This window comes from Rhinatrema bivittatum, chromosome 2, assembly GCF_901001135.1.
Source record: "Rhinatrema bivittatum chromosome 2, aRhiBiv1.1, whole genome shotgun sequence".
Lineage (NCBI taxonomy): Eukaryota > Metazoa > Chordata > Amphibia > Gymnophiona > Rhinatrematidae > Rhinatrema > Rhinatrema bivittatum.
In genome coordinates, this window is record NC_042616.1 from 414,586,461 (window position 1) to 414,613,016 (window position 26,556).

Genomic DNA, 26,556 nt, shown 5'->3' on the forward strand with positions numbered 1-26,556 from the left:
GTGTGTGATTGAGAGCTTGTATATAAGAGAACATGAGTGTGATTGAGAGAGTGAGACTGGTCAGGGAGGTGATGTGTTTCTGTGTGAGAGAGAGAAACTGGTCAGGAAGATGACTGGTGTGAAAGAGACCGAGACTGGTCGTGGGGTCTATTTGGGGGTGTGTGTGTTGTGAGTGACTGGTTGTGGGTGCTAAGGAAGAAGATTGAGGACAGAGCTTCAGCAGCCCTTGCTGCTTCTGGTTAGTGCTATTGGCCTGGAAGGGAAAGGAGTAGGAGAGTTGCTGGAGAAGGTAAGTAAAGGTGGCTTTTTAAATTTATTTTTCTTGATTGACTGCCATTTTAATTATTGGGTATTATGCGATGTCTGCTGTTTTGAAATATTTTATTGATATTTGGACATGTTTTAATAATTTTTATGAGTATTTAATTGAATATTATTCTGTTCAGCAGCTGCTTTGTAACATTTTTGGTATAACTTTACAATGATTTCTGTGTGGGGCTCTGTAGCAGCTTGGCTTATTCTCTTTTCCCAATAGGAAATGTTTTAGTGTTTAGGGCCTGGTTTAATAGTTGTATTTCTTAGATAGGGTTGTTACTGTTTGCGTGTGTTCCGTAATACAGGTGTAACTTTGTGCAGGTTAGTTTGTGTGCATTATTGCAAATCCTGAGTCTGTTAGGTGCTATATTTCTCTTTCTATTTCTCCAGGTTCGCACTGTATGCAGAGTGGCTTTTTTGGTTTTCCGTTCCAGTTTCTGTCTCCATATTTATAATTTGTGTTTTTTCTGTACTTGGTGAAGGTCAGTTCTGGGTGTGTGACCAAAGTGAGGTGTTTTACTAGCATGTAGGCATTTGTATCAATCTTATTTGATGTGTTTTCTCAATAGGATATGCATTAGTGGTAAATTACTGTCTTTTCATAAAGAAGGCTATTGTGCCTGGTAGTAAAGGGAGTTTGTTTTGCTTTTACTGAGATGTCATCAGAACCAGAATATCTTTTTTTTGTATGGTGAGTTGTACAGGTTATGCCCTAGATCTGCTCTGCACTCATTGCTGAGGGTTGAGGGGATTCCTGTGGATGCAGAGTTCATGTTTACACTTAGCCCCGTGATGGTCACATGTTCAGTGTGTCACGCAAATGAGAACCATTTGTCAGGTGTGTCCCGGCCAAAAAAAGGTTGAGAACCACTGGACTAGGATACCATCAGATGCTGATTTAAATCTGCACCATTTTGTATGACTGCTATATTATCAGCACAGCCCCTGAAGCAGCCTCTTTCATGTGGCGAAACTCGGCCTGAGTCGGGCTTTGAAATCTGTTTTTTTACAATAATAAAGATCTTTTAAAGGACTTTAGATCTGTCTCCTTCTTTTGGTTGCCTCACAGCTTTGATAGATCAACTTCCTTGTTGTTTTCTGGGTCCAATTATGTGACAACGGTCAGGTGGGAAAGGACCAAGAAGAGAGAGCTTACAGAGGACAGGCTTATCCCCAGTCCCCTATCGCCCCTCCTACCTTTTGCTTCAGGTCCTTGTTGTACCCATGAATCTCGGTCATGGCATCCAGAGTTGGGTTATTGGCCAGGAGGCCACCATCTAGGAAGCGCCCGATGGGTCGGAAGTAGGTAGGTGCGGCACCACTGGATCGGGCAGCACGCCACACCAGCTGCTCTATGAGTGAGAAAAGAGTGTGCTGGGGTTACTGGACTGTCACACGGGCTTCTCTTCTCTCCTCCTTCTGCCATCTTTTCCTGTGTTCCCCGAATCCTCCTGCCCATCTCCCCTCTCATTATGCAGCTTCAGCGCAAAGGCTTGAGGGAACTAGCACGCATTCCGGAAGCATAAATATGGAAAGGGAATAACATGAAACACAAAACACAAAAAGATTCTGTGCCCCTGGGGCGTTTCAGGATAGCCTCCTAAGCAGGGGGGAGAGAGAGAGAGGCACAACTAGAGATGGTGCAAGACACTCTTCTGCAGAAGTCTTTTGATCAGCAGTGTTAGACTTACCTTTTTTTCTCACTATAGCTCATGATCAGAGCTTGTGTTAATGGTCATTAACAGTTGGTCTAAGATATTTTTAGCCACTTTTCATACAGAATTTAAAAATACAGGGTTTTTGTGGGGGGTTTTTTGCTTCTAGCAGTTAGCACAGGAACCCAGTGGGAAGGGGGGAAAATATGAACAGTATAGGTGTGAATTATGCCAAAATATCAAAGCAAGGTACGAGTCACCAGCATGAGGTGCTCACAAGCCGGACCTGCCCCAGACAGCCAGAACTCGCTCAGCATGTTGCAGCGGGATGTCTGAACAACTAACCACAGATGCAGAACAAGAAAATTATTACTTACCTGCTAATTTTCGTTCCTGTAGTACCATGGATCAGTCCAGACCGTGGGTTATGTCCCCAATCCAGCAGATGGAGTCAGCCAAAACTTTGAGGGGGCGTCACCATAAGTAGAACTACCCCCTCTGCAGGAGTTCAGTATCGAGTATATCAAAGCCCGAGTAGAACAACCCGAACCCCCTCATGGAATCAAGTTTATATAAAGAAATTGGCAACAACCAGCCATGTAACTGTAATAACAGACTAACCGTGGGCGTCCTACAACGGGTAGGAGGCCACACAGACAACACGTCAACTCGTGAGGCGCTGATGCTGGGACAACAGTGGAAAATTGACAAGTGGTGAAGTACAGATACCCTTACCGATATCCCGAGCAAGATGAAGCAGGAGTGGAAAAGACCCAAAGCGGTGGGCGTCTGGACTGATCCATGGTACTACAGGAACGAAAATTAGCAGGTAAGTAATAATTTTCTTTTCCCTGTACGTACCTGGATCAGTCCAGACCGTGGGATGTACCCAAGCTTCCCTAAACCGGGTGGGGTCCTGCGAGGCCTGCTCGGAGAACCTGTTCACCAAAGTGTCCCGTGACAGAAGAGGCGAGGTGTAGGCGGTAATGCCGCGCGAACGTGTGCAACGACTTCCAGGTAGCCGCTCGACAGATCTCCTGGGATGAGACCGAGCGCGCCTCCGCCCAGGAGGCCGCTTGCGACCTTGTGGAATGCGCTACAATGCCAGGCGGAGGCGTCCGCCCCGCCCCGACATAGGAAGCGGCAATACCCGCCTTCAGCCATCTCGCAATGGTTGTCTTGGAGGCTTGGGAGCCTTTCTTCGGACCGGACCAAAGGACAAATAGATGGTCGGAAGTCCGGAACTCGTTGGTAACCCCCAGGTATATACGCAGTGTGCGTTGAACATCCAGGAGTCGGAGAGACTTCGGCTCGGAGGCGGAGAAGGACGGCAACTCCACCGTCTGGTTCACATGAAAAGCCGAGACCACCTTCGGTAGGAAGGAAGGGACGGTGCGGATCGAGACTCCAGAGTCGGAGAACCGGAGGTAGGGTTCTCTGCACGATAGCGCTTGTAACTCTGAGATACGCCGAGCGGAGCAGATTGCCACCAGAAATACCGCCTTGAAGGTGAGATCCTTAAGCGTCGCGGAGCGCAAGGGCTCGAACGGAGGCCCCGACAGGGCTCGCAGCACCAGGTTGAGACTCCAGGAGGGACAGGGATCCCGTAGCGGAGGCCGGAGGTGCTTGACGCCCTTGAGGAACCGAGCAATGTCCGTGTGCTGCAGGAGAGAACCCCCATCACGCAACAACGAACCAAGAGCGGCAACTTGGACTCTCACCGAGTTGTAGGCTAATCCCTTGTCCACCCCGTCTTGCAGGAACTGAAGGATCTGAGGGACCGAAGCCGTTGTGGGACTAGTTTCCTGGTTGGCACACCACCGCTCGAACACCTTCCAGACGCGAACGTAGGCCACCGACGTGGACGTCTTGCGCGCCCGCAGCAGCGTCGATATTACCGCCTCCGGGTACCCCCTGCGCCGGAGGCGTCGCCTCTCAAAAGCCATGCCGCAAGACAGAAGAGTTCTGCCTGCTCGAAAAATACCGGGCCCTGGTGTAGGAGGAAGGGGAGATGCCCCAGCCTGATCGGGCCGTCGACCACCAGCTGCAGCAGGTCCGCGAACCAGGGTCGCCTGGGCCATTCCGGGGCGACGAAGATCACCGTCCCCGAATGTCCTTCTATTCTGCGGAGCATCCGGCCGACTAGAGGCCACGGTGGAAAAGCGTAGAGCCGCAGATGTGTCGGCCATGGGAGTGCCAGGGCGTCCACCCCCTCGGCACCGTGTTCTCTTCGCCGGCTGAAGAAGCGGGGAGCTTTGGCGTTTAGAGCGGATGCCATCAGGTCTAGGTGGGGAGCCCCCCACCGATGTACGAGGAGCTGCGTCGCCTCGTCGGACAGAGACCACTCCCCGGGATCCAGCCGTTGACGACTGAGGAAGTCCGCTTGCACATTGTCCACCCCGGCGATGTGTGACGCTGCCAGCCGGACGAGATGACGCTCTGCCCATTGCATGAGCAGCGCTGCTTCCAGCGCGACTTGTGGACTGCGCGTGCCTCCTTGGCGATTGATGTAGGCCACGGTGGTCGCATTGTCCGATAGCACTCTGACCTCGCGGTTTCGGAGGAGCGGGAGAAAATGCCGCAGGGCGAGCCGGACCGCCCTGGTCTCCAGACGGTTGATGGACCACGTCGCCTCCACCGCCGACCACGTTCCTTGCGTGGCGCTGCGATCGCAGACAGCGCCCCAGCCCGCTAGACTGGCATCGGTGGTGACCACCACCCAATCCGGTAGGTCGAGGGACACGCCGCGGGCTAGATTCGCCGGATCCAACCACCAGGCCAGACTGTCCCTGGCCTTCTGAGGAAGTGGCAGAATCATCTGGTAGTCCTGCGAAACCGGTTTCCAACGGGAGAGGAGCGCCCACTGCAAGGGCCGGAAATGGGCAAACGCCCAGGGGACCATATCTATGGTGGATCCCATCACCCCCAGGAGTTGCAGGTAATCCCATGAGTTGGGTTCCGGTAACACAGAGAAACGTCGTATGTGCTCCCGCAAAGAGAGCGCCTTGTCCTGTCGCAAGAAGACTTTGCCCAGCCGGGTGTCGAAGGTTGCCCCCAAGAAATCCAAGCGCTGTGAGGGTACGAGGGAGCTCTTGGAGAAGTTCACCACCCATCCCAGGGAATGCAGGAACTGTAGCACCCTGGACACGGCCGCCTGGCCAAGGGTGAACGATTTCGCGCGAATGAGCCAATCGTCCAGATAGGGATGAACCAGGATCCCCTCCCTCCGGAGGGCCGCAGCCACGACTACCATAATCTTGGTGAAGGTGCGTGGGGCCGTCGCCAGTCCGAACGGGAGAGCTATGAACTGGAAGTGCTGGTCCAGTATCTTGAATCGCAGAAGACGGTGCTGATCCGGCCGAATGGGGATGTGTAAGTAAGCCTCCGTGAGGTCCAAGGAGGCAAGGAACTCCCCCCGATGTACCGCTGCGATCACCGACCGCAGCGTTTCCATGCGAAAACGGAGCACTCGGAGGGACTTGTTGACCTCCTTGAGGTCCAGAATGGGCCGAAACGATCCGTCCTTCTTTGGCACCACGAAGTAGATTGAATAGTGGCCCAAGCCCACCTCTCCGAAGGGCACGGGCGCAATAGCGCCTATCTCCAGAAGCCTGTTCAGCGTGGACTGCACCGCCTGCCGCTTGAGGGCCGAGCCACAAGGGGAAAATACGAAACGACTCTTCGGTGGCCTGACAAATTCCAAAGCGTAACCCAACTTTACGGTGTCTAAGACCCACTGGTCTGAGGTAATCCGCGCCCACTCCCTGTAGAAAAACTTCAGACGTCCCCCGATCCTGGGGACGGTGGAGTGGGCGACTCTGGCATCATTGTGAAGACTTGGAGGAGGGGTTACCTGTCCCGAGAGCGGGGCGCGCAGGTCTGCGGCCGCGAAAGGAGCGCGACCAGGGCTGTGACCGGGAAGCAGGCGGCCTGGAGCCCCCCGGCCTGAAGTTCCTGTAACGTCGCTGCGCTCTGGCTCTAGTCCGGGATGAAGCAAACGCCCGGGAAGGGCGATATCTATCTTCCGGGAGGCGGTGCACCGCATTTTCCCCCAGCGACTTGATGAGCTGGTCCAGATCCTCTCCAAAGAGGAACTTACCCTTGAATGGTAGGGAGCCCAGACTCGACTTGGAAGACGTATCTGCCGCCCAATTGCGAAGCCACAGCAGCCGCCTGGCCGCCACCACCGAGACCATAGTCCTCGCCTGGACGCGGAACAGGTCATACGAGGCATCCGCCCCGTACGCCACTGCAGCTTCTAACCTGTCCGCTTGGGCGGCCTCCGCCGCTGGCAGATCCTGGGAGGTGAGAAGTTGTTGAACCCACAGGAGGCTTGCCCGCTGGGCGAGGGAACTGCACATCGCTGCTCTCATACCCAGCGCGGAGACCTCGAAGACTCTTTTCAGGAAGATCTCCAATTTGCGATCTTGCGTATCCCGCAAGGCCGTGCCCCCTGTCACCGGGATTGTCGTCCTCTTCGTGACCGCCGAGACTGCAGAGTCAACTCTCGGAACCTTGATGAGATCCAGGAAATCTTGAGGTAGCGGGTACAGCCGTTCCATGGCACGACTCACTTTCAGAGTCGCTTCGGGGGTATCCCATTCCCTCGTGAGGAGCTGCAGGAACGAGTCGTGAATGGGGAAAGCCCTCGCCCTCGGGCGCAGGGCCGCCAGGATCGGATCTCCTTTCTTTGAGGATGTGACCACCGCCGGCGCTACTGGAGCAGGCGGGTCAGGTGGCGGATCCAGGTCCAGCTCCTGAATGATGCGCGGGATGAGCTCGTCCAGCTCTTCCCTCTGGAAAAGGCGCAGCGTACGCGGATCGTCCCCCTCCGTCGTGGCGTCCCCTTGCCCCAGATCGATGAAGTCCGGGTCAGGGTCCACTGGGTCCGGCGTCGATCCCCCTGTCGTTGGCGAAACCCGAGCACGTGCGGGTAGGCGAGGGGCCCCCGCTCCCGCCGCAACGGGGGGGGCCGGAGCCGCAGGCGAGGTTCGGCATATCTTGGCAGGGGGGGGGTCCACCGGCGAATCCAGACCCTGCAGGTATGCCGTGTGCATAAGTAGTACGAACTCCGGGGAAAACCCGGGTCGCGCCGCGGAGGCTCTGGAGGGGGGCACGTCCGCGCTCTCCTGCCCCTGCGGGCCCTGCTCCGGCAGCAAGGGCGGGGGCGAGTCTGGCTCCGACTCCCTGTCATTCGCTCTCTCCTGAGGTGCCTCGGGGCGCCGAGCGCTCAAGATGGCCCCCGTTCCCGCCAGGCCTGTGGGAGGGGTCCGCCCCCGGCGTCCGGGCAGAGGCGCGAGAAAGGAGAAATCTGCCACAGGCTGTGAGGTGCCTTCCCCCCCGGGAAGACACCGGGCACAGATGCCCTCCCTGGAGATGCGGGACCCCGGTTCGCCGCAGGCCGCGCAGCGCGTCGGCCGCGGCATCGCAGTGCCGAAAAAGTACCGCGAAAAACGAAAAACGATAAACGAAAAACGAAAGAAAAACGAAAGTGCTCAAAATGAATAAAATAATGAGCCTCGGGGTCCCGCGAGCCGAAACGCCGCCGCCGCGGGGGGGCCCGATGGCCTGCACTGCCCGCCGAAGTGAGGAATCCGAAGGCGCGGGGGGGCCCTCCTGGCCGCACTACCCGCCAAAAAGAAAAACCTGCCTGCCTGCCTTGCCGAGCCGCCCACGAGGCGCTCAAGATGGCCGCTGACAGTGTGGCAAGCGCGCAGAGGCCGGTGCTATCGGTCTCCGCGAGGTACCAGGGGTGTTTGGGGAGCTGAAAGGAAAAGAAACAGAGACTTACCCCAACAGTAGTGCATAGAACACAAGGGAGACGCAAACAGAGGGTAAGCCACGCCTCCCCAAAGTTGAACCCCTCAATAAATTAATTTGCTCAATCGGAGCTTTCCTTTTTTTTTTTTTTTTTTTTTATAACAAACTTGCTTCAAACTTGATTCCACAGAAAAAAGGCAATAGCCCAAGAAAAGGCAGCCAAGACAAAGTGAAAAGCTTATGCTGAATTGGGAGCACTCCAAATTCCCTACTCGCATCTGCTGGAGTCAGAAGATACTGAACTCCTGCAGAGGGGGTAGTTCTACTTATGGTGACGCCCCCTCAAAGTTTTGGCTGACTCCATCTGCTGGATTGGGGACATAACCCACGGTCTGGACTGATCCAGGTACGTACAGGGAATGGGCTGATACTGTGTTTCTTTGCTCCTCTTTACTGCATTCCCGCTCCTCCCCATCCCCATCTGCTTGGCAACAACGTTTGGGACCCAGAGAATCCTGGGACATGCTGCATTCTCACAGTTTGGTTTCCAAACCTAAAAATTCTGGAGCAGCTCTGGTAAGTCCCCAGGCCTGCCTGTGTACAAACCCCCCACCCACCCCAACACACACACACTTCTGTTCCACACCTTGTAACCCCCTTTTTCTCTAACCCCACCCTCCTCTCCAAACTTAAAAAAAAATAGCAGCAGTGATACACCAGCATAAAAAGAAACTTCCTTCTTTCTCACACACACACACTCACCCTGCTGCACTGTCTCCCAGAGTGGGGGGAAAAGACACAGCTGCAGTAGTAGGAGAGAGAAAAAAAAAAAGAGAATTTCCTCTTAATTAACCCTTTAAAAATGCTGTATGTGCTGCACTGCCGCTTCCGGATGAAACATCGCTTAGTCCCAGAGCTCCGGCAACTCCCTCCCCACCCACACGTGTCGCGGCTGAGAGACCTGGTGTGCCACCTGGACGGAAGGCGTTTGCAGTAGCGGCCGCTATCGAGGCGGGTCTCCCAGCTAGGCCAGCGTTTTGTGTTTCCAGCGATGCTGTTTTGACATCTACACCGCTGTTAGAAGGAATATCATCAAGCCTAGAGCACGGCGGGTCTTCTGCAGTGGTGCCTACCCTAGTCGGGAGAGAGATTCTGGAGGCTGCCCAGAGCCGCGATGGAAATCCTCAACAGATTTCCTTGGTAACTTTTTCCTCTAAACCTTTTTTAGTTAAACCCTCTGTTGTGACTTTGGATTCTCTATGGAACGCTATAATCACTGCTAGAAAGCTCTATTATATCTCACAACAGTTTTGAAGGATTCCCAGAATCAATTTAATTCTCTAAACCCAATTGTTACTTCACATACATCTAAGTTAGAAGAATTGGATTCTAAACTGTCACAAATCCAATCGACTCAGAGTGGTTTAATTCAGGGGGGAATTTGCTATTTCCAAAAGAGTGGAAAATTTGGAGAATTCATCAAGATATCTAAACTTGAGAGTGTTAAATTTTCCAAAATGTAAACTAATCTCTCAGAGGGAACAATTTAGAAATTATCTACAAGAGATATTACGTCTTTCAATGGATGCGATACCACCTGCCTCTAAGGTTTATTTTCTTCCAAACAATAAGCAGGAGGGTGAATCCCCTGTTTCTGTTCCTCTCGTTCCTCCATCTGCAAATCTTTCTGATTTTTTAGAAACATCTGCCGAGACTCAGACTGAAAAAAAGGGAACTCTTTTGATTAACTTTGTTTTTTCCTCTCACCAGGACAATGTTCTCAGACTTTTCCTTCAAAATAGAGATTCCTTAAATCTGGGCCAAAAGGTCTGGATCTGTCCGGATAGATCTAGAGCAACACAGCAGTGTCAGATAAAGTTCCTGGCTTTATGTCCTTGGGCACAACAGTTGGGTGCTCAGATAATTGTATGATTTCCCTGCAAATGTGTGATGAACATTGATAATGCCAGATATATTTTTTTTTAACCTTCTCAATTGAGTTTTTTCTTGGACTCCTATCAACCCTCTGGTGAAGCCAACCAAGCAGTAGCCGTAAATTGAAATATAATCTGTATCCCCCTCCTTAATTATTATTTTGAATGTTATGTATTGCTCTTTCTGAGATGATTCTTATTTCATTGTAATTCGAAAAATGGCTCGGTATGGGTAGCTTGATTTTGCTAGTATCATGGTAACTATATACCATTCTTGTGTTTTCTGTGACATGCTATTGCTGTCTGTATATTTGAAATGCTAATAAAAATAAAGTTAAAAAAAAAAAAAAAAGAAACCTCTCATTTATTACCCGTGCCCACCAAAGTTCGGGGCGGGTTACAATAGCACATTCATAATTAATCAAAGACAAAAAATGACATGTAAAAAGACACAACAATACAAGAATTATAAAATATAAAAAATCTCAACATATTAGATTAAAATAAAGGAAAGGGAACGGAATGTGGGGCTGGATCATTAAGATTCGCATAAGTCTGCAAAAGCTTGTCTAAATAAATAATGCTTTAGGGCTTTCTTAAATCCCTTTGTGTTGCTTAATGACTAAGAGTTTGAGGTGTGGAGTTCCATAGGATAGGGCCTGCGATGGAAAATGCACGTTCACATGTCGCTACCAACCTGGTGGTTTTGGGAGAGGGGATTTGCAAAAGAAATTGATTTCTGGATCTCAAGTTTCGGGAAGGGATATATAGATGTAAGCTGGTAGACAACCAAACATTTTTAATGTTATAGTTGAGACTGTGTAAAATAGATAGGCTTTTGATTGTACAAGCCATTTGATAGGTAAACAATGTAGATTAGAAAGGATCAGAGAAATATGTTCACGTAATAATCGGGCTGCTGTGTTTTGGACTAGTTGGAAGTGGTTGTGTTATAGATTGAGGGAGTCCTTGAAAAGAGAGTTAGAGTAGTCGATACGTGTCAATATCAATGATTGAAGAATGGTCCAGAATGCAGGTGTATGAAGTAAAGGTTTGATGTGTTTTAATAAATGAAGTTTGTAAAATGAAGATTTTACAACAGATTTTCTATGAATTACCTCAAATGAACATGTCATTGCAAATCCCAAAATGCTTTATTTTGTACCCCGTCACACTTCAGGTTAATACTCGATGTTAAAGTTCCTATTATTTTTTCTCACTCCTAGTTTTACGCCTCCCTGTTTTATTGTAACTGTAACTTTATTATTGTTTTAGCACCGTTCACTGTTTTCCGTTTATCACCCCACTGTTTATTGTAAACCGGCATGATGTGATACCCTCACGAATGTCGGTATAGAAAAAATAAAAATAAATAAAATAAATAAATACATCTAATTTGGTATCTAATACAATACTGAGATTACGGATGTTTTTGGAAACTTTGATCGTTGTATTGTCAAAGGTGAAAGTTTCAGAAATTTCCTCAAAGTAAGGGTGTCCTAAAATCATTATTTCTGTTTTGGATAAGTTCAAACTGAGTTTATTGTGTAGTAGCCATGCTCCAATAGAGGAAAAGCATATGGTGATAAATTGTGCTGCAGATTTCCAATCATATCGAGTAGGAGCTTACATAAGTCAGTAGCAAATCCTAATGTTTTTCACCTCTTGCGTAAAGTTGCTACTGTATTTTATAATCCATGTGGAAAGGACATGTGCAGTTTATAAGATGCAAGTACATATGGGCGTACAAATGCTCATATATGAAAAAACCACGAGCTGCACAAGTTCAGACTTATCTGGATAAATGACGATTTATCTGGCTACGTAGTGGCACGTAGCCAGATAAGTCCGAAAAGCATTATTTAGACAAATAAGTAGTGCTTTTCAGACTTATCTGGCTATGAAGGCCTGCTGCTACTTAGCTAGATAAATTGGTATTACAGCCGGATAAGTCCTGCTACTTATTCAGATAAGTTCAAATGTATCCCTCTTACTAGCGGGAAAGGCGCTAATTAGCCGACTAAGTTGGAAATTAGCCATATAAGTGTGCGCAACTCATATACCCACGTATTTGTACTTCCAGTTTTACAAGGATATGTGAGTAGATTTTAATCGCATTAAATATGATGCTTTTACCCCCTGTAAATCAGCTTTTACACGTGCAAGTCAGGGGATTTTATAACATGTTACCGGCAATGAAATAGCCAGTTTTACCAATTAGTCTACCAGTTCAACCAGTCCCTCTTCAGATTGTGAAGGCCCTCCTGGCTCCTAAGCCTGAAGTCCTCCCATTGCGTACAGACCCTCTACCCTTTCATTTTTTCACTTTAACAATGTTTACGATCACTTACACCAGATATTAAGTAGAAGTAAATGTATGCAAGTAAAAGACATATGTGCGTCACTTTGGCAGGTCCCCGTTAGAGACCCCTCAAGGTAGTAAGAATTCCAGATAACGCTGGTGTGGCAGAGTAGCTTAGGAACGAAGAGCGAATCCCATCTGTACGAATCCTGTTTCTAACTCAACAAGCTAGCAAATACTGTAGGCAGATATACCCGGAAGTTGTGACGTCAGAACAGGGGGACGCCCCTGAGGTTCGCGCCAACGTAGAGTTAAAGATGAGGGCGGCGTGCACGCGCGCGCGCCTAGAGGTACCTTGAAGGAGAATGGCGGGAGGCAGCACAAAAGCCGCTCCGGGGACGCCGGACGCAGACGCCGCGGTGGCCATCAGTATAAGGTGAGCGGGAGGAACTGAAAGTAGAGAGAGGTAGGCGGGGCGAAGCCGTCGAAGGCCGATGGATGCAACACCCGCCCCTTTATAGGTCCAGCGCACGTAGGGCTTTTAAAATCTACCCCTTAAGTATTTAATAGTGTCTTTAGCCCAATTTAACGGCAATTGAGGCCATTTGTACTGTAATTCCCCTGATAAATCCATAACTTCAGATTTTTGTAAATTTATTTTTAATCCTGAGAAACTGCCGAACGTGGCCTTATGTGTTAGTACTTTAGGGAGAGATTGTTTGACATGTGTTATCATCAGCAAATAGCATCAGTTTTAACACTTGAGTTCCTATAGAAATCCCTCTAATGTCTTCGTCTTGATTCAATTTTCAAATCAGTGGCTCTAAGGATAAAATGTATAATAGTGGGGACAAAGGGCAGCTTTGCCTTCTACCCCAATATGACCTAAAAGAATCTGATTTTGAATTATTTATACTAATATAAACTTGTGGTATTTGATAAAGCAGCCTAACTGCTTGAAGAAAAAATCCTGAGAAACCTATTTTTCCTAACAAGGTGAAAAGATAGTCCTACTCAACCCTATCAAAGGCCTTTTCTGAATCAAAAGTAATCAAAATAGGGTCTGGTGGTAAGGCTCTTTGACAAGCTTCAAGGCCTAATAGTAAATGTCTAATGGTAAAATGAGCTTTACAGCCATGCACAAAGCCCGTTTGTTCCGGGCATTAACTCAGGGAGTAAATTCTTCAATCTATTTGCTAAAATTTTTGCATACATTTTTATGTCCTGATTTATCAATGATAATGGTCTGTAGGATCCTGGTTCTAAAGGGTCTCTTCCGGGCTTCGGCAGTACTATTATTGAGGCGTCTGTCATAGAGTTCGGTATCTGACTTGTATTCCCCATAAAATTATATAGGTTTGTCAAGGCTGGGGTGATTTGGGGTTGCAATAATTTAAAGAATAGAGAATTCAGACCATCAGGCACAGGCGATTTGTGTAGTTTTAAGTCTTTTATTACTCCCTCTACTTCTAATTCTAAAATAGATTTATTAAGCGCTCTGTTTTGGTCCAGGTGTAACTGGGGCAGTTTCACTTCTTCCAAAAAAGACTCCAAATTTTGTCTTTTTGAATTTTCAGAGCTGTACAGAGCTTGGTAATACCTTCTAAAAACCTCCCCTATTTTAGATGTGGTGGTCTCCTGTGTATCATCTGTCCTACGTATATTACTAATAAATTTGGAAGGACGATGCGTCTTAGATAAATTAGCTATTAGCCGTCCTGCTCTGTTACCGTGAACAAAAGTTTATTATGAAGCAAAAATATTGAGTTTTTAGCTTTTTGATTAAGCAGATCATTAAGTATGTGCTGAGAAGCAAAACATTTTTCTTTCCACTTACCTTGGTTGGTTTTATTCCACTGTGTTTTATAGTAATTCAATTCTTTCCCTAAGTCCAATATCTTTTTTGCCCTCGCTTTTCGCTTGAATATTACATAACTCATAATTTCTCCCCTTTGCTGTTTCTCAGAAAAGTTCTGGGTTTTGCTTGTATATGTTATTGAATTCTATGTATTGTTCCCATTTTTGTTGTAAAAAAAAGCTGAAAATGTGGATCAAAGCTAAGCCACTCTGATATTTGCCATTGGAATGAATCAAGAGAGCCATGGTTTAGTTCCAACTTACCTACCACCAGGCAATGGTCGGATATAAGTAATTGCCCTATTTCTACGGAGCCTATATTTGTAAAGAGGGATTCAGAAGCAAGCAAGTAATCTATTCTTGATTTTGTAGGGTGAGCTTTGGCGTAGTGGGTGCAATCTCTCTCTCCATGTATCAATCGCTGCAAGATGCAAGATGCTTTTATATTCCCATCTTAGAAATTTTGGTGTCAGAATGGCGGTCTTAATCTGGGTCAATTACACAATTTAAAATCGCCTCAAATAAGCACTTTACCTCCACCCAGTGAAGACCACCCATCTAGAAAGGTGACGAAAAAAGAATGGTCATACTGATTTGGAGCATAGACTGACAGTAATATGAATTCCTGGTTGTATAATACGCCCTTGACCATTATTATTCTCCCTGAATTATCTTTCCACTCTTTTATCAATTTAAATGGTATTTGCAACCTTATCAACACTGCTACTCCTTTGTTTTTAGTTGTGCCTGAAGAAAAGAAAATTTAGAAAATCCCCCTTTACTTAATTTACCATGTTCTATATCTGACATATGGGTCTCTTGAAGTAAAAATACATCGCCCTTTAATTGATGTAAATGCGCAACAACTTGTTGGCGTTTTATCAGAGAACCATAGGGCCGGATTTTAAGAGGTACGCGCGAGCATACATTTGTGTGCGCAACCCGGCGCGCACAAATGTATGCCTGATATTATAACATGCGCGTGCAGCCACGCGCATGTTATAAAATCCAGGGTCGGCACGCGCAAGGGGATGCACAATTGTGCAACCTGCACGCACCGAGCCGTGCAGCCTTCCTCCGTTCCCTCCGAGGCCACTCCGAAATCGAAGCAGCCTCTGAGGGAACTTTCCTTCTGCCCCCCCCCACCTTCCCCTCCCTTCCCCTATCTAACCTGCTCCCCAAACCTACCTAAACCCCCCTTACCTTTATCTTATAAGTTGCGCGTGCCGGCCAACAGCCGGCCCGCGATCCCGGGCACAGTGGCAAATGGCCGCTGTGCCTAGAGGCTCCAGCCCTGCCCTGCCCCTTTTTTCAAGCCCCGGGACATATGCACGTCGCCGGGCCTATGCAGGAGCGGGTTTTCGCATAACCCTTTTAAATTCCGTCCCATACCATTTACATTCCAAGTTATTACTCTGGTTGATTCAGCCATAATCTCTCAAAAGATTTGTATAAACCAGCCTACCTTTTAGATATGGAGTATACAAAACATCCTTCCGCGTATATATTTTCCCATTAAAGATGTCACCTGAGTTTGCATATCATGGGTTAACTCTTATGTCCCCTGCTGAACAATACCACGAATATCATGTACAACTCCTGGAGTGACCCTTCCCCTTTACCACCCCCCTCCCCCAACCCCCCCTGCCCCCCCTGCCCAATCCCCAAACCAAACAAGCAAAACATATTGCCCTACTGTGTGTTCGGGTCTCTCACCCCCAAGATAATCAATGTAACCAAAAGTATTAATTGTCTATCCCAACCAGAGAATATCAAAACATTTTTCCTTGCCATATGATTATAACTTCCCCGCTTCCTCAGTCCAAATTAAATTAGAACAGTTATGAGTCGCTTGTTGTTAGGCTGGAACTCGGAGCTTGTAGTGTGTAGTATAGTATGAAAAGTAAACAGGAGGTACTGCTAGCACATTCAACCAGACATCAGCGTTTCCATGAATTGCGAGGCTTCCGCCGATGAGTCAAACATAAGTAGCTGATTTTCATGCCATACAAGTAACTTTGCTGGGAAAAGTAATGCAAACTTCATTTGTTTCTTTGCCAATAAGGTGCATATGGGAGCAAACTCTTTCCGTTTTGCCGACAGCTGCGGTGGGAAATCTTGAAATATCTTTAATCAGAGCATTTTCATAAGTAAGAGAAGAGTGTCCTCTAGAAGTTGTCCAAATAAGTTGCCTGAGATCAAAATACAAAAATCATGGTATCACAATTCTCGGCCGATTTTCTGAAGCTTTTCTTGTGCCCATTCTATGATCAGGTTTGAGGCAAGGGCCGTTAATTGCAAAGCCTCCGGTAGCCATGTTGAGAGCATTTTGCAAAGCTCAGCATCCTTCACTGCCTCCAGTTCGCCAACAAAACACAGGTTATTCCTTCGAGATCGATTCTCTAAATCATCAATTTTTTCTGTATGAGCAGCCAGTTGCTTTTTCAGTTGCGCAAGGTGGCGGGTATTTTCCATAACGTCATCCTCTACCGAGGTCACCCAGCCCTCTAAGTGATCTATTCGTGGGTCCATTTCCTGCAATGTTGCTCGAGAGCGAAGCTATTACTGCTTGGGTCAACGCTGTTAGTGTCTCTGCATCTATTCCTCCTGGCGCAGGCAATTCTGTGCTGGCGACCATTTTGGCCCTACTAGGCCTCAGCTTGGCCGTATCTTTTTGCGCGAGTTTTGCCGGCATCCTGGACGGAGATTTAGTCATATAAGTATCGATGTTCATGTGCGCTAAGCTTACCAAAGGTAAATGTGATGTTCTACAATGGCTATCGGCTCGATTAGGCAAGACTGAGCGCGAGAGTCCCGGAGCCGGTCAGAAACACGTCCTCACCGGAACATCACACCACGTGATCCCCTCGCTGATCTAGGTTTACTTTGGCGTTTAACACGCGTACCAGATGAGTGAGAGGTCACCATCTGAGACTCTGACTTGGCAGGATTGGACAATCCTTGAAAAAATTGTAACCAAGAAAAGGCAGAAGAATCCATGCCAAAACCAGAAATCGCCTGTGCTGTGCCCATTTAGCTACCTTCCCCTACTGACAAACCAGTTAAGGGAGTTCCAAGGTCAAGCAGCCCTCCTGACATGTCTTTACCCAGACTGTCATCAGGCTGGGAAGAACCAGGCTTAGTAAAATCAGAGAAAGATAATTTGCATCGAGTCTCTAAGCAGCTCTGGCTCAAGTTAGAGGGCATGCCAGGCTGAGATGCCCAAATATGACAGGCAGCACAAAGGGAAAGGCGCTTAGGTTTCTTATCCACAGATGCCAGTAGTCTGTCAGTATGCATCCAAAATTTAGGCATCGCAAAGCTAGGCATCCCAAACTTAAGCACACAACAATGCGCCAAAATTGGCACGCGCTTGTCTGTGCGCACAACACAAAAACTGCTATCACCTGGATGCCCAAGCAGAAGTCTGACTAAGCATCAAAAAACTGGGCGCACAAGTGGACACACAGCCAGACACACTTGCACATGCTGATGGTCCTGAAGAGGGCAGCCTAATACACAGGGAAAGGTGCGTAAAAACACCGCTGCAGCCTATCATGCATCACACAGAGAAAAACCTAACAGCGGAGTCTAGCCCACACAGGCTGCTCATGCTGCCAAGCTGCCCACATCCCTTAACCTCCATCGAGGGCAGGAACAAATGTCAGAATGATGCGCTGAGCACGGAGACCGGAGGAAGGGGGAGGCCTTACAAACACCCTTCTATTCTGTCTCTTTGTTTTGTTTTTTTTTAAGCCTTACTTGAGCTCAGCCTTTCCTGGCTGAGTACAGAGATAGTCTCCAGCTGCAGGGCGAAAGAGCATATACCATCCCCACCGTGCTCAGCTTCCTGTACCCGCTGCCTTTCAGCTTTTTTAACAGCTAAGTCCATGCCAGCTGGCAAAACCAGCTACTGGACCAAGACACTCATCTGAGGGACCACGGAAATTACCTCAGAAATTCTCAACTGGGGAGGGACCATTTGGTATCCCCACAGAAGAGCAGGGAAAATTAAATTTCCTTTTATTTCTCCTTCTAAAACTTGAAGCAATCCCCAGTAGGGAGATATACGTCCACCATCTGCTGGAGACTGAGAATATTGGCAGGCTGATGTCACCGCAGGAGTGTATATACTGTGATGCCAGCTTTGTTCCATCTCCATCTGCTGGTGGAGGTGCCTAATCCACTGGTTCTGGATTCTTCTGATTAGACACTAAGAAAAGTGGAATTGGGGGAGGAAGCTAGAGGCAGGGGTTTTGCGCACTAATTTTTCCCAGTGTCTGCAATGCAAACCAGGGATGTCCAATATCCACTACTGTGCATGAAGATGAATGCCAATTTCTTCAAAGCACAGGCATTGGAAGTGATTAGAGCAGCAGGTTGTGAAATCTAGAGATCCAGAATCCAGTTCCAGCACTGTTGAATACTTACTGTGTGACCCTGAGCAAGTTACTTAATCTTAGATCATAGGCTCTTCTAGGCCTTGATCCTGTAACCATGTGAATCAATGCATGCAACCGCTGGGCACAGCTACAGCACCCCAGAAATGAAGATATCATGATCACTTGCTATTATTTATACTGAATTTTAACCCAATACTAACCCAAGAAAGAACAGGGGGAGGGAGAAGAGAAGCCCTGGGCTAGGGCAGGAAACTCTTACCTGCTGGTTTTGTGAGGGGCTTAAACGAAGCAACACTCGTATAAGGTGGCTCACGCCCGGTATTGGGTGCATCATAACTACGGAATAAATGGAGTTCTGCAGGATGCCGGTCAGAAAGTGTCCCCGTCACCATAACCCTGCGTAAAGTGAGAGAATGGTCAAGCTAACCGCAGCTAGAGCAGAAACTAAGACCTTGGGACAATACTGAAAGGTGTTTGTTGTTGCTGTTTGAAACAAGTAAATTTTGTTTGAGCTAAATCGTAGCCTGCACTAAATGTAGGAGGACAAAAAGACAGTGCTGAGGCACTTCTGGGGCACGGTAAAACTTTGGCCAATTAGCACTAATGTTCAGCGCTGTCTGGTCAAAGTTACCTAGGTAACTCTGGCTGGCCAAATAGCAAGCCTAAATTTGTCTGGTTATTTAGCTGATAACTTTATCTGGATATTTAACCTGAATAAGTTAACTGGAAAACATGGTCAGGTTAACTTAATCTACCCAGGGCTGGCTGAATATCTGCCTCCAGTTTCTATTAGGGGAATAAAGACCCTCGTTGTAGTGAGAAATAGAGCTTTTACTTCCCCCCTCTCCGTTGGATTGGAACAATCCATTAGCCTTTTCACAGTGTTCAATGGAATGGTCCATCAAGCTTACCACATGGTAGAACGATTGGCACACTCATCGCGCCAGACGGCTGAAATTATCCGGTTACTTCCCTGCCTGCATTGCCATTTCCAGAAGGCGAGCACACACTGCACAACACCAGGCCATGGCACATTCATTCAAATACAACGCTTGACACATCACGACTAACATGCCATCAGTCCGTTTTCTGCAGGAAAGGGCAACTCACTTTGGAAAGTGCAGGCACTGATTCGGGGGAGGATGGGGGAACTTACTTTGGTTTCCTGATGTCTGTCATTTTGGTATGCTCCCCAAACTCCCTCTTCAGGAACTCTTCCAGGGGCCCCGACTCGTAAGGCCGTGACCCCTTGAACACCTCGTCCTTCATGCGGAAGTACAGACAGCGAAGGTAGTCCATGGATTTACCTGAGACAGGTAACAAATCAATCAGAAATTGTCTGCAACTAAAACCAGGGAGCATGAGGAGAGTCACCTCTGTCATGGGCTAACTGGCTCATCATTAGTGCAGATATTACTAGGCCTAAACAATAAATGTAACTATCACCCCAATGCATCTTGGGGGTAATTATTCAGCAAGCAGAAATGTTTTCTGGTTAAACAGCCAGATAACTTGTCCCAGATACTTAGCAGAACAAATGTCCCGCTGAATATGCTTATCTATGTAGCTGGATAACTTTAAATCTAACCAGCCAGCTTTTTTTTTTTTATATATATTTAAAGTTTTTATTAGAAACCACAATATACAAATACAAAAACATGCTGTACAACTCATCTCCAGCCCACAGCTAAATCCTGAGTAAGAGAAAAAGAATAGAATACAAACAATACATAACAAACAAATTAAAGTCAGATATCATGATCATTCTAGCAGATATATCCTTTGATATTTCTATGCACAGAATAAATTGGGATATCGTCTGTAAACAAGATATGAGCTGCTTTAAGTCAACAACATGTAATAAAATGAAAAAGAGAAAACACAACCTGTATGGATTTCTGATTTTAAATTCCTACCCAACCCAACTATCTCCCACCCTCCCTCCTCCACCCCACCCCCCTCCCGCCATTAAGGAAAAGTTGCAAGAACAGAGTTCTCAAATGATATCGGTGGAATAAGAACTAAGACGTAAGAAGTACTGGGATCATAGTTAACAATCTCGCCCTCAAGTCTCATAAAATATCAAATTATCTAAAGTAAAGAATCAATCCAGGCAATCCAGTGTTCTTATTTTTACAGGCCGTTATCTGTCCCAAGCGAAATATAGAATCTATTCTAGCCTTCACCTTAGCGCATGAGGGAATAGTACTATCTCGCCACAAGCGAGCTATTTCGCACTGAGCCAAAACTATTATTTGATAACTTTTGTTGTTACTTATCTCTTGAAGGATAAAGTACATTCAGTAGGGCCATATGTGGATATATTATTATGGGTAGGCGTAGCATGTCCTGCAACCATTGGGACACTGCTCGCCAGAAAACGTGGACATGTGGACACACCCATCATAAATGGAAAACCGAGCCCAGATTACTACAACCTTTCCAACATCCATCTGAAATTGAAGGAAAATTTTACATACATGTTCAGGAGAGTGGTGCCAATTGTACCCATTTTCAATTAAGGTAGTCAATGTTAATCCTTTACCAGTAGCCCAGAAAACTTCTTTCCAAAAGTCCTCTGAAAACTCCTCACCCAAATCATGCTCCCAGGCTCTAATATACAGGGACTTAGATTTAAGATCCTGATTTAATAATACGTAAATCTTAGATATGACTTTTGAGGATCAATCGGCATGTCTGCACATTGATTACTAGAATATGCCATACTGGGTCAGACCAAGGGTCCATCAAGCCCAGCATCCTGTTTCCAACAGTGGCCAATCCAGGTCACAAAAACCTGGCAAGCACCCAAAAACTAAGTCTATTCCATGTTACCGTTGCTAGTAATAGCAGTGGCTATTTTCTAAGTCAACTTAATTAATAGCAGGTAATGGACTTCTCCTCCAAGTACTTATCCAATCCTTTTTTAAACACAGCTATACTAACTGCACTAACCAGAGTTTAATTGTGCATTGAGTGAAAAAGAACTTTCTCTGATTAGTTTTAAATGTACCACATGCTAACTTCATGGAGTGCGCCCTAGTCTTTCTATTATTCGAAAGAGTAAAAAACCGATTCACATCTACCCGTTCTAGACCTCTCATGATTTTAAACACCTCTATCATATCCCCCCTCAGCCGTCTCTTCTCCAAGCTGAAAAGTCCTAACCTCTTTAGTCTTTCCTCATTGGGGAGCTGTTCCATTCCCTTTATCATTTTGGTAGCCCTTCTCTGTACATTCTCCATCGCAATTATATCTTTTTTGAGATGCGGCGACCAGAATTGTACACAACATTCAAGGTGCGGTCTCACCATGGAGCGATACAGAGGCATTATGACATTTTCCATTTTATTCACCATTCCCTTTCTAATGATTCCCAACATTCTGTTTGCTTTTTTTGACTGCCGCAGCACACTGAACCGATGATTTCAATGTGTTATCCATTATGACGCCTAGATCTCTTTCTTGGGTAGTAGCACCTAATATGGAACCTAACATTGTGTAACTATAGCATGGGTTATTTTTCCCTATATGCATCACCTTGCACTTGTCCACATTAAATTTCATCTGCCATTTAGATGCCCAATTTTCCAGCCTCACAAGGTCTTCCTGCAATTTATCACAATCTGCTTGTGATTTAACTACTCTGAACAATTTTGTATCATCTGCAAATTTGATTACCTCACTCATTGTATTTCTTTCCAGATCATTTATAAATATATTGAAAATTAAGGGTCCCAATACAGATCCCTGAGGCACTCCACTGCCCACTCCCTTCCACTGAGAAAATTGTCCATTTAATCCTACTCTCTGTTTCCTGTCTTTTAGCCAGCTTGCAATCCACGAAAGGACATCACCACCTATCCCATGACTTTTTACTTTTCCTAGAAGCCTCTCATGAGGAACTTTGTCAAATGCCTTCTGAAAATCCAAGTACACTACATCTACCGGTTCACCTTTATCCACATGTTCAAATAAAGTAACCCCTTTCAACAAAGCATAAAATGCAGTATTTGAAGGTATGAGAATATTTCTTCGTCAGGTAGATTATATTTTAATTGTATGTTTTTAAAGTCCATAAGACCTTTAGAGTCCCAAATATGTTCGGATTCACTTATATGACTTGCTGTCCTAAAAGAGAAGGCCAGAGATGCACACCTTGGAAGGAATAAAATATTGTGAAATAGAGAAGTACTGTGGTAGAACACTCTCCGTCCCACCAAAGGAGTTTTTCATTTCTCCCAAATATGCAAGGACTCCAGAAGTGCATTTATAGGCTTCCATGATTTTTTTGGGCTGCCAAATTAAGGCAGAGAGCGGCATCTTTCCAATAATTGCCTGATCCAAGTGCACACAGGGTTTACGTGTACCAATTTTGTGCCAATCAATAACGCCCTTAACTGAGTCACTGCATAATACCAAATAAGGTTGGGGACCCCTAGACAGCCCTGCAATTTGGATTGAAAAATAATTCTTTGTGGAATTCTGGGATGTTTACCCTTCCAGATAAACTGCATGAGCCGCCTTTGCCAACATTTTAACAAGGTGACAGGAATATCTAAAGGGAGAGTCTGAAAAAGATAAGGACATAAGAAATTGCCATACTGGGTCAAACCAAGGGTACATCAAGCCCAGCATCCTGTTTCCAACAGTGGCCAATCCAGGCTACAAGTAACTGGCAAATACCTAAAGACTAAGCAGATCCCATATTACTGATGCCAGTATAGCAGTGGCTATTCCCTAAATCAATTTGATTAATAGCAGTTAACGGACTTCTCCTCCAAGATAACTGAGTCTGGGCAACAGGTTCATTTTTACCATTGCTATCCAGCCTAACCACAAGATATGATAATGATCCCTTTCTTCCATATCTTTATACAAATATGTCAACAATGGAGGGTAATTCAATTAGAACAAATCCAAGTTAGAACCAAATATTTAATTTTGTGGTGGGCCTATCTAAAAGGAAATGTCCTACATAGTGTCTCAACTTATGAGGCAGTTAAGGAAATATTTAGAATCTCTGTTTTATCCCAATTGATTTTAAAGCCTGAAGCTGAGCTAAATTGGGACATCTCCCTTACAAGCTCCCTTAAAGAGATAGAAGGATTCGCCAGGATGAACAGAATATCATCGGCAAATAGGGACAGTTTAGAAGAATAGACCCCAATCTGAATCCCAGAGATCTGGGAGTTGTCCCTAATTCGCTGAGCAAAAGGTTCTAGGAACAAAAGTAGTGGGGATAATGGGCAACCCTGCCTAGTACCATGACAGATGGGAAAGGCATCCAAGTAGCCCCCCCCCCCCCCCCATTGACCTTTATGCAAGCTCTGCAGGTATCATATAGCTTAATCATCCATGTTATGAAAAAGGGTCCAAATTTCATTTTCTAAAGTACTTTAAACAAATAAGGCCAATGTACTAGATCAAATGCCTTTTCTGCATCAATGAGCAATAAGAAAGGAAACTGTTGCCAATGAGCCCACCATATAGAATAAACAATTTTGCGCACATTATCAGAAGCCATCCTTCCAGGAACGAAACCAGCCTGATCCGGATGAGTAATGTGAAATATAAAACTATTCTGCTTATCTGCTAATATTTTGGCAAGTAATTTTAAGTCAATATTTATAAGGGAGATTGGGCGATAAGACCCACAAACCATAGGATCTCGACCTGGTTTGACTATGATAGTGATACCAGCCAGATTGGAGTTCTGCAAAAGAGAATGATCGCCACATAAAGCATTAAACATTTTTGTTAAAGGAGGAACAAGTACAGATGAAACCTTTTGGTAAAAGCGAGTTGTAAAGCCATCTAGGCCAGGTGATTTGCCAATTTTTAACTGTTTTATCTCCATGGAAACTTCTAATTGGGATATCTCTTTTTCTAGTTGAAACAGTTGGGCTTCCACTAAAACAGGGCTAGAGACCCCCTTCTAGAAATTGGTTTATTGCCCTCCAAATCAATGAAGCCACTGACATTATATAATCCTGAATAAAAATGCAGAAACCTCTGGCAGATATCCTTATGGCAGTCAACATATTGCCTTGTTCATCTTTAAGTTTCACTACATTATTTTGTATCCGTTTTGCCTTTAGTTTATAAGCTAACAGTTCACCCGCTTTGTTACCACCTTCATAATACTTTTGTTTAATCAATTCTAATTGGTGAGCAATTTTAGCAGAATCTAGCTCAGCCAACTTTGTTCTGCAAATCTCCAGTTGGCGGAGACAGGGTCGGGAGGATGTTCTCTTATGTGTCTGTTCCAAATGAGTTATTTGCCTCATTAAATCTGATCTTTCCTTCTCCACTGACTTTTTAACATAGGATGCTCTGGCAATTAGCTTACCCCTCGTAATTGCTTTTAAGCAGTCCTAAATGATTACCAGGGATATGTCCCCAGAGTCATTAAAAACTAAGTAATCCTGAATACAACCCAAAGTTGGTCCACAAATGCTTCATCTTCCAATAAACTATCATTCAACTTCCAAAAACATTGACCCTTATCATAATCATGAAAAACCAGAGACAGCCATACAGGTACATGGTCTGACCAGGTAATTGATTCTACATCTATAGCCAATATTCTACTCATAAGCCCTTTATCCAAAAGTAATAAGTCAATTTGTGAATAGGTCTTATGAACGTTACAAAAATAAGTATAGTTTCTAGATCTAGGATAACAGGATCTCCAGACATCAATAAGATTGCCCTGAGATAAAAACACCCTGAACAAGGCATGATCGCTAAAGGAGCCTTTTATTTGGTTTGTCCTTTGAAAATTCTTTTATATTTTACTTTTGCACATTTATTCTGTCCCTCCCAATGCAACCGTTTGGCAAAACACGGATCACGTTAGGGGACTTACAGTTTGCTCTGGTTTTCTACTAATGGAGCTTTTCCACTATTAAAGAGGCAGATATTCAGTGCTTTTTAGCCAGATAAGATAGGGGCCCCATGAGAGAAACGGCACTGTGAACCTTAAAACAACACGAGCAGAGTGCGCTACAATCTATATAAACCTATTGAGATAAGTACCCGTTTTTAATCGTTTAAAAAAAAAAAAAAGCTTTGATAAATAAAGTAAACGGAAATATTGATAATTTAGGAGAATTCTTTTGAAGAAAATGGCAAACGATCTGACAACTAGTGCTGGTATCAGAAGCCTGTCTGAAGCTCACTGCGGGCAGGAGACAGGGGATTAACCCTAAAGCATACATTTTGTTTCTGATGCCATTTTCTTTCAAACTTTCTTCATGCCTCAGTGCTAGTAAGTGGTTAATTGGTCTCTTATTGGATTTACATTATTGCAGTAATTTGAGAGACAGCTTACAGATTTGTTTGATAGGGCTACATTTTACCCACAGGCTTTGCACCTATTTTCAAAGTGAAAGCATGCAGGTACGTTTGCTTTGAAACTTGCCACAGGTAGAAAGTATGATCCGGTTACTTGCACCCAGCTTTTTCTTAAGCTAGATTATTTTGCTGGAGAAGCACATGTGAAGATTTGAAAATGCCTTCCTACATGGGTATTTTTCCTCCTTGACCCAAAACACACCTCCTTTCAACTTTGCTTAAAGTCCATGCATTGACTTTCAGCTGCCATCGAGGGCGAGCAATCATCAGCAGGCTGATTAACTCATGGAAAACACTTTTTGCCTACATAAGGAGCTTTGAAAATTGTCCCACTGCCGGTTATGTTTGCAACCCGCAAACCCATATCTTCTGGCTGTAGCCCAGATGTCCAATTCCTGTCTCCCAGGCTCTGGAACTAGAATGCAGTGACCTCTGGCCCCTCAGAACTGATATCACATCCCGCTGCTTTCAAAAAGTGAGTTCCAGTGAAACATAGAAATGATGGCAGAAAAGGGCCAAATGGTCCGTCCAGTCCGCCCAGCAAGTCCATGGCAGCATCTGCTGCGCTGCTACCCTGTGTTTATCAGTTTCCCAGACCGTAAAAGTCAGGACCCTCGCTGGTTGCTATTTGAATCCAATTCCCCATTACCCCCAGCTTTATTAAGATGCCAGAGGATATGGTCAAGGCTGCTAACCATAGTTGGGTTTAAAAGAGCATTGAACAAGTTCCTGAAGGAAAAGTCCATAAACAGACCCCCTCAACCAATTGCAGCGTTCGACGAGATAGCATGATGAGGGAGGCCAATTCCTCCCTCTGGAAAAAAGTGCAGCATGGTTCTATGGGCATCGATCCCTTTCCTCCAATCCCTCAGGCAGCTCTCCATCCCCCATGAAATCATCAGAGAGCCAGGGATCCTCCACCTAACCTTCAGCCTCTGGATTCTTTTGTTTCCTTTCTCGGGAATGGCCAC

The 26,556-nt window shown here is 45.8% G+C and overlaps 1 protein-coding gene across 3 annotated transcripts in view; it reads right to left on the reverse strand.

Annotated features, from left to right (window-relative positions):
* PLA2G6 (phospholipase A2 group VI) overlaps positions 1-26,556 on the reverse strand; it is a 130,133-nt gene that overhangs the window by 22,831 nt on the left and 80,746 nt on the right. For all 3 annotated transcript variants that reach the window (XM_029590157.1, XM_029590159.1, XM_029590160.1), the window contains 3 exons: positions 19,383-19,533; positions 18,486-18,622; positions 1,513-1,667 (listed from right to left, as the gene is read on the reverse strand). In XM_029590157.1, coding sequence (XP_029446017.1) covers positions 1,513-1,667; positions 18,486-18,622; positions 19,383-19,533 — 443 coding nt within the window. The remainder of the gene's footprint in view (positions 1-1,512; positions 1,668-18,485; positions 18,623-19,382; positions 19,534-26,556) is intronic.